Here is an 8837-nt window from a genome sequence, read left to right as displayed (position 1 = left end):
TAGGGAGCCTGCTTCCTCCTCTCTCTCTCTCTCTCTGCCTGCCTCTCTGCCTACTTGTGATCTCTCTCTGTCAAAAGAGTTTATTTATTTATTTGACAGAGAGAGATCACAAGTAGGCAGAGAGAGGAGGAAGCAGGCTCCCTGCTGAGCAGAAAGCCTGATGTAGGGCTCGATCCCAGGACCCTGGGACCATGGCCTGAGCCGAAGGCAGCGGCTTAACCCACTGAGCCACCCAGGCACCCTAAATAAATAAAATCTTTAAAAAAAGTCTTAATCTTGGGACGCCTGGGTGGCTCAGTCAGTTAATGTCTGCCTTCTGCTCAGGTCATGTTCCCAGGGTCCTGGGATTGAGTCCTGCATTGGGCTCCCTGCTCAGCAAAGAGCCTGCTTCTCCCTCTGCCTGCTGCTCCCCCTGCTTGTGCTCTCTCTCTCTTTCTCTCCCTGACAAATAAATATATAAAATCTTTAAAAAAAAATAAGTCCTAAACCAAATGAATTTACCTGTTTTATAAAGGATTGTTCCATAAAGGATTCATTGGAGCAGCATACAAAAAATTCCATCATATAAATTTTAGAGCAATTTAAAAAAATGCTATTTGGGGAGCAGCTGGCTGGCTCAGTTGGAAGAGCATGGGACTCTTGATCTGGGGGTTGTGAGTTTGAACCCCACATTGGGTATAGAGATTGCTTAAAAATAAAATACTGGGGAAAAAATTCTACCTTTTTTTTTTTTTAAAGATTTATTTATTTGTGAGAAAGAGAGTGAGAGCATGAGTTGGGGGAGGAGCAGAAGGAGAGAATCTCAAGCAGACTCTTCACTGAGTACAGAGCCCCAACATGCTGGTCAATGTGGGGCTCAATCCCATCACCCAGGAAATCGTGACCTGAGCCTAAACCAAGAGTCAGTAGCTTAGCTGAATGAGCCACTCAGGCACCCCTCTACTTAGATCTTTGATGAGGGCAGTATAGTAGAGTTTATCTAATTAAAAGTAGGAAATGTGGTAGTTTTACAATAATAAAAAAGGTTTTACTATTATACTGATAGTCAACTAACCTTTCTAGAAATATATAGAATAATAGAATAATATTGAAGTGTACATATTATGTCGTATTTCTTTCTAGATTCAAGGACATTAGTTTTGCCTAGAATAATATGTACAATATTCTAAAAGAAAATATGAATGCTTAATATGTACAATATTCTAAAAGAAAATATGAATGCTTAATCTAAAATTTTGTATATTCTTACAAAATCCTGTAGGAATAAATATAAATGCTTATTCTTATGTACCACTTACATTAATGTTTCTAGCTTTTAGTACTTTATCATTTACAGTTTTCTCATTTTCTTTCAGATACAGGCATAGACCACCATGCTCTTCTAAAACAATTTGATCACCTAAACCACCTGAACCCTGACAAGTTTGAATCTACAGATTTAGATATGCTCATCAAAGCGGTGGGAATAATTCCAGAAAATGTTGTCATTGTTGTGCCTTTGAGGTTTTTGTCATTTGATAAGTCAATTCAATGAAGTGGCAATATGACTTTTAGATACTCTCAAGAGTATTTTTAAAGGGAGATAGTTTAACCTTTATTACTACAGATAATAATACAGACATAACAATCTGTAACCCCTTGCCCACAATTCTAAAACCCAAAGCACTATAAAAGCTGAAATCTGGCTTCAATTATAGTAAGGATATTTGTAGTTTTCATTTAGTCTACATAATGTGAATATTCCCAGACTTTGCTGAGGAAGTACTAATCTGTTTGATAACAGACTTTGCAAGGAAAACATAATACAGCATAAATGCCATATTCTCTTTCTGAAATCTAGAAAATTCTGAAATATACCTGGGTTCTGGGTTTTTCAGTAAGAGTTTGTGGACCTCTCATGTTGTACTATGTAGATTTACCGAAACAGATGCTGTAGCCTTGCTATGAGTTTAGTTAAGTAGTTAGAAACCTTTCTAGTTTTCTAGAAAGGTTTCTAGAAAGAAGGAAGTCCTTTCCTTCCTTTTTTTTTTTTTTAATCTTATTTATTTATTTGTCAGAGAAAGAGAGTGCACAAGCAGGCAGAGTGGCATGCAGAGGTGGAGAGAAGCAGGATCCCTGCTTAGCAAGGAGCCCCATGCGGGACTTGATCCCAGGACCCTGGGATCATGACCTGAGCCAAAGGCAGGGGCTTAACCGATGAGCCACCCAGGTGTCCCAAACCTTCCTTCATTTAAAAATCAATTTATATATTATTTACTTACGAGGAGCTTTCTAAAGTTGAGTTTTGCTTTGAACTATGAGTTTCTTTTAATGCCTACATTCTGATAATAATAATGATTAAAATAAAATGGCAGAATTTAAAAGAGGAGTCCAATGTTTTCTGGACCTTCTATACTACCTTCTGTTAGAATATGCTGTATGCAGGAAAGCCCTTATTTATATTTTCAAATACTCCTTGTAATTTAGTTTAAATATTACATTATAGGCCACAAGTGATCTAGAACACTATGATAAGACTCGACATGAAGAATTTAAAAAATATGAAATGATGAAGGAACATGAAAGGAGAGAATATTTAAAAACACTGAATGAAGAAAAGAGAAAAGAAGAAGAATCTAAATTTGAAGAAATGAGGAAAAAGCATGAAAATCATCCCAAAATTAATCATCCAGTAAGAATTATGACTTTAAGAAACTCTAATTAGATGTAGATACTTCTTTGTATCAGACAGTAGAATTTTATAAGTTATTAGTACTTTAGATTCTTAATTCTGCACCATTTCTCAAATTTGTATTTTATTTTCAGCCTGTATACATAGATCGTATTTTGTTTTGAGCATTTTTAAAAAATTGATTCACAGGGAAGCAAAGATCAACTAAAAGAGGTATGGGAAGAGACTGATGGATTGGATCCTAATGACTTTGACCCCAAGACATTTTTCAAATTACATGGTAACACATTTAATACAAATATTAATATTTATGTCTGCTGTTTGAGAGATTATAGTTGCTTTATTCTTAACTGATTTTTGCCAAGGTCTAATATCGAGTCCTATTGACAGTAAATGTTTAGAATTTTTCTCTAGGATAATAGAATAGTCTTTTTTGATGACCTGCAGCATAAAATACTTTGAGTCAGTAGCTGTGTCTTTTACCTGATTTAACTGTTGACTCACTATGACTTACTGTAAGGTTCTCCGTAAATGTGAAGGTAATTCTGTGACTAGCTAGGTTATATCTAACACGCTTTATGCTGTAATATTAAAATTTACTTTTTTTCCTATAGCATACTGTTTCACTTTATATTTTTGAAAAAAATGGTTAAGATATATTTGTCTAAAAAAACTATGAATTATAAATTAGTAGTAAATTGTTATCCATTGGACTGATCTGAGGCTTCATAAAAAAGGAGGCAACATTCTCTGTAGCGTATGGCTGGTTCATGTTAGTACCACTTCTGCAAGTCAGTTGTGAAGAGTTGTATTTTAATTATTGATTTTTGAAGGCGTTAAAATCAATTTTTGCATTTGTGACTTTTTAAACTTCAGATGTCAATAATGATGGCTTCCTGGATGAACAAGAATTAGAAGCTCTATTTACTAAAGAGGTAAATGAGTTCATTTGAGTGTTCAGTGTTTTTGCTCTTTTGTTTTCCATAATTTTCCTGCCTTTTATGTTGGTTTTAAACTTTTCTTTTTAGTTGGAGAAAGTATATGACCCCAAAAATGAGGAGGATGATATGGTAGAAATGGAGGAGGAACGGCTTAGAATGAGGGAACATGTAATGAATGAGGTATGTTTAAAAATTTTTAGGATTATATGTTATTTCAATGGATATTCAAGTTCTTGTAATAAATCTTAACATAAAGTGGAAAATAAATACACAGAGTAGTTATTTAATTGAATTTTGCATTTTTTGACCCAGAATATTTGGTAGACTTCCTTAGTATAAATAAAGTTATTTTGAAACTACTTTAAAATATTTTAAAATTTAAAAGGTTTTTATTTAGGAGATTAAGATGCTGTTGCATGTCCTTTAGAAGTAAAAGATAAGGTAGTCTAATATTTGATATTTTATTATTTTTTAAAGATTTTATTTATTATATTTGACAGAGACACACAATCAGAGAGGGAACAGAAGCAGAGGGAGTGGGAGAGGGAGAAGCAGGCTTCCCACTGAGCAGGGAGCCCTATGCCTGGGCTCTATCCCAGGAACCTGGGATCATGACCTGAGCCGAAGGCAGATGCTTAACAACTGAGCCACCCAGGCACCCCGAATATTTGATATTTTAAAAGTCTGTGTTTTTATTAAGAAAATCCAAAAAATCCAATACCATAATGGGTTATAACAACTTATTTATTTCTTGTTCACATTATTAAGCTGAGAACTTTGGTCATAGACATTGGAGGGCGGTAACTAAAGCCCACAGTTTTGTTTCTGTTATTTTCACCTGATGTTTGAGCTATTGGTGATGAATTGGGATTTCTGTTGACTGCTGGCATCCCATGTGTCAAATGAATTTCTCTTGCTGTTACGGAGTTCACTTTTGCAACTGAATGGCTATAAGAGCCATTGAAGAGGATTGGGAGCGGTTGTCAACATTAATTTTGATTTAGTTAGTTTTCTTAAAGAAAAAATACTGAGAGAATGTTAATGTAAACTCCTTTACTCTTGGCTCAAACAGTCCTCTTTCAGGAAAGGTTATTTTTCTTGGGATTTTACATGGTGTGGTGAGGGAAGAAGACCATAATAGTTTAGCCAGTCAGATCAGCAGCCTCAAGCATGGTGATCTTTTGAGTATTAGGTGTATAGATATCTCACTGTATTTTCAAATCTGAATAATACAGAAGATAGCAATATCTATATTTGGATTCTAATATAATATTCAGTGTTCTGACTTTCACCCCCTACCCCATCCCTCCGTTTCTGTGGATGCTGCGTTAGCCTTAATTGCTGTATGTTTGTGTAGTAGCAACTATTAGAAGACAATTTCTAGTGATATGAGAGTTACTTTATTTTATATATACTTTTTTTTTTTTTTTAACCAGGTTGATGCTAACAAAGACCGATTAGTGACTCTGGACGAGTTTTTGAAAGCTACAGAAAAAAAGGAATTCTTGGAGCCAGATAGCTGGGAGGTGAAATTATACAACAGTTCATTCTATTTTTAATTTTTATTTTCCATTATGTTTGAATGTAGAGCCTTACTATCTTGGCTTTTAGATAAAATATCAGTATAAAATAATGAATGTAACTTTTTGTAAAACTTGTGGCAATTGACCTCTTATTTGTAATCATGTTACATCTAATTAGCAGTCTTTTTAAAATTTTACTTTTTTCTAAAGGTAAAATAGTGTTCATTCTTAAAAATTAGAAATATAGATACATTGAAAGAATAAATTAGAAGTTACCTGTAATTCTACCTTTCAGAGGAAGATACTTAATTTATGCATTGTGTTATGCCAATTTGGAATTGTTTGTATCTTTAGTGTATGCATGTATAGCACACAATATAGAGTATACTGCCCCATTTTTATTTTATTTTACTTTAATTAATTAATTACTCTTTGAGAGAGAGAGAGAGAGAGAGAGAGCAAATGAGGGGGAGGAGCTGAAGGAGAGGGAGAGAATCTTGAGCAGGCTCCATACCCAGCATGGAGTTTGATGTAGGGCTTGATTTTACCACCCTGAGATCATAACCTGAGCCAAAATCAAGAGCCGGGTCCTCAACCAACTTAATCACCCAGGCACCCCTGTCCCATTTTTAATTTACATGTACACATAAACTCCTATATCTCTATGTATATTTTTAAATATTTTTATGTATTTATTTGAGAGAGAGCACGAACAGTAGGAGGGGCAGAGGTAGAGGCTGAGGGACAAGCAGACTCCCTGCTGAGCTTGGAGCCCATGCAACTCAATCCCAGGACCCTAAGACCATGACCTGAGTGGAAGTCAGGCTTAACCTACTGAGCCACCCAGGCACCCCCTCCTGTCTTTATAGTCTTATGGCATCATACTGTATGAATGTCTTTGTATGTTTGAGAAATTCTGTGTTTTTTAATGTTAGCAGTATTTCATGATGTCGTTCTTTAAAAGACAGAGTTTAGAAATGTTTCCTTAGCATGCAGTTTTGTGATTATAGCATAATTTATATAACCATTGGAACAGATTTAGCCACTTGGGTCAATTCCCAATTTTTTTACTGTAGTAATTAACACTATGACAACTCTTACATCTTTGGGTATCTATAATTTCCCTGGGATTAATTCCTAAGAATAAAACTATTCTCAAGGTTTATGACCATTTTTAGTTTCTAAAAATATTTTGTTGAAATGCCCCAGAAAGGCATACCAGTATATTCCATAGTTTACTGTGAATACACATTTTTTTTTTGTGCATACACATTTTAAAGAGAATAGTTGAGAGGTAGCAACTGGAAGAGTTTGAAAAAAAAGTTGTCATTTTCTATACAAAATATAAAGATTACTATTTCTTTCTCTTTTTTTTTTTTTAAAGATTTTATTTATTGATTTGACAGACAGTGATCACAACTAGGCAGAGAGGCAGGCAGAGGGTGGGGGAGGAAGCAGGGCTTCCCGCCAAGCAGGGAGCCTGATGTGGGGCTTGATCTCAGGACCCTGAGATCATGACTTGCGCCAAAGGCAGAGGCTTTAACCTACTGAGCCACCCAGGTGCCCCTCAATTAGATTTTTAATCTGTGGATCCATTTGTCCAGAAAATAGTTTGAGATAGGGTGACCAACTGTTCTGGTACAGCCTGTGCTGAGGAGTTCCCTGGGGTATGAAAGTTTTTGGTGCTCAATCAAGGATAGTCCCAGGATGACTGTTGATCAGCGTAGTTTGAGATTAAAGAAATCATATTTTTTTTGGTCCTGTTTTTTTTCTGACATTTGTAATATTTCTGGACTTTGGTGAAGTAGAAGAATGCTAAGATATTTGAACATTCATTCCATTTATTTCTTCTGGTGAACTAGATCAATAGGTAATTACATACTTTCTTTTCATTTTAATATAATTTTAGATTTACAAAAGAGTTATAAGAATAGACAAGGAGGGGTGTCTCGTTGGCTCAGTGGGGTAAGCCTCTGCCTTAGGCTCAGGTCATGATCTCAGGGTCCTGGGGTGGAGCACCACATCGGGCTCTCTGCTCAGCAGGGAGTCTGCCTCCTCCTCTCTCTCTCTCTCTCTCTCTGCCTGCCTCTCTGCCTACTTGTGATCTCTCTCTGTCAAATAAATAAATAAAATCTTAAAAAAAAAAAAAAAAAAAGAATAGACTAAGGAATTCTTGAATACCCTTCCCCTAGATTTCCCATTTTACTACAGTTATTCTCTTTATCTCTTTCTCTATTTTTAATCTATGTATATATGTATTTTTTTTTAAAGATTTTATTTATTTATTTGACAGAGATCACAAGCAGGCAGAGAGAGAAGAGGAAGCAGGCTCCCTGCTGAGCAGAGAGCCCGATGCGGGCCTCGATCCCAGGACCCTGAGATCATGACCTGAGCCGAAGGCAGCGGCTTAACCCACTGAGCCACCCAGGCACCCTATATGTATTTATATATAATATATATCATGTTTTTGAGAGTTAGTTGCACACAGTGCTGCTTTAACCTTAAAAACTTGAGTGTGTATTTTTTGCAAACAAGGATTTATCTTGCATAATCATGGTAAAATTATCTGTGATAGCTACACGCAGAAAACTCTTCTCCAGTCTCTAGACTTGATCGAGATTTTTTGTTAATTTTCCTAATACTGTCCTTTAAAACAAAAGAAAATCCAGGATCATACTGAATTTAGTTGTAATGTCTTCCTAATCTCCTTTAATCTGAAACAGTTCCTGAATCTTTGTATCTCATGGCATCCATATTTCTAAAGAGTATAGACCAATAATTTTGTAGGATATCCCTCAGTTTGAGTCAGTCTGCTGTTTCTTTAGGACTCCTGCTTTTGGTAGAAATACCACCAAAGTGATGCAGAGTGCATCATATCATGAAGCATATGCTGCTGATTATTTTCATAACTGACAATATTAATTTTGATTATTTGGTTAAGATGGTGCCTATCATGTTTCCTATTTTTTCTTTTGTAATTTAAATAGTACCTTGTCTAACCCACCATACTGCCAGAATCAGAAGTCAGAATTAAAAAAAAAAAAAAATTACTCGACATCATATCTAAAGTATTTGGAAATACGAATTTTAAGCATTACTTTAATAGTTATGGAAGTGCTTGACTGTTTTCTCAGGAACAGACACCCATTCTTTTACTGTTTATTTTAAAAAAGATTGTGCTGCTATAAACACATTTTTATATAAAGCTTTTTATGTGTTTAAGGTTATTTTGTAGGATGGATTCTCAATGTAGCACCAATAAGACCAAGGGAATCTTTTTAGGGCAGTTGATATATTTTATAGAAGTATTTTTCAAAAGAATTGCATTACCACCATTACCACTGTTTTAAAAAAAAAGTCTTCGAGGGCATACTTTGAGATTCATTATCTACTAATTTTAGCATTCACTGATAAATCTTGCCAGAATCCATTATTACAATGACTATTGACAAATGGTGATTTTCTAACCATCATTCCTTCCATATTTATCAGTTGGCTTTCTACAATAAGGAAGAGCTATCCCTTCTCCCAACCCACTCCCATCCCCTTACTTGATTCAAAAATGAATCCTTAAAAAATAAAAAAATTAAAAAAAGAAAAAAAATGAATCCTTGGGCGCCTGGGTGGCTCAGTGGGTTGGGCCGCTGCTTTCGGCTCAGGTCATGATCTCAGGGTCCTGGGATCGAGTCCCACATCGGGCTC

The 8837-nt window shown here is 35.4% G+C and overlaps 1 protein-coding gene across 4 annotated transcripts in view; it reads left to right on the top strand.

The window, feature by feature from the left end:
* NUCB2 (nucleobindin 2) overlaps positions 1 to 8837 on the top strand; it is a 49249-nt gene that overhangs the window by 37553 nt on the left and 2859 nt on the right. For all 4 annotated transcript variants that reach the window (XM_059407680.1, XM_059407665.1, XM_059407674.1 and 1 more), the window contains 6 exons: positions 1356 to 1459; positions 2486 to 2671; positions 2861 to 2951; positions 3548 to 3606; positions 3700 to 3792; positions 5049 to 5138. In XM_059407680.1, coding sequence (XP_059263663.1) covers positions 1356 to 1459; positions 2486 to 2671; positions 2861 to 2951; positions 3548 to 3606; positions 3700 to 3792; positions 5049 to 5138 — 623 coding nt within the window. The remainder of the gene's footprint in view (positions 1 to 1355; positions 1460 to 2485; positions 2672 to 2860; positions 2952 to 3547; positions 3607 to 3699; positions 3793 to 5048; positions 5139 to 8837) is intronic.

Source organism: Mustela nigripes, chromosome 1 (genome assembly GCF_022355385.1).
Source record: "Mustela nigripes isolate SB6536 chromosome 1, MUSNIG.SB6536, whole genome shotgun sequence".
In the NCBI taxonomy this organism is placed as follows: domain Eukaryota; kingdom Metazoa; phylum Chordata; class Mammalia; order Carnivora; family Mustelidae; genus Mustela; species Mustela nigripes.
This window is presented reverse-complemented; position numbering and strand designations above follow the sequence as displayed.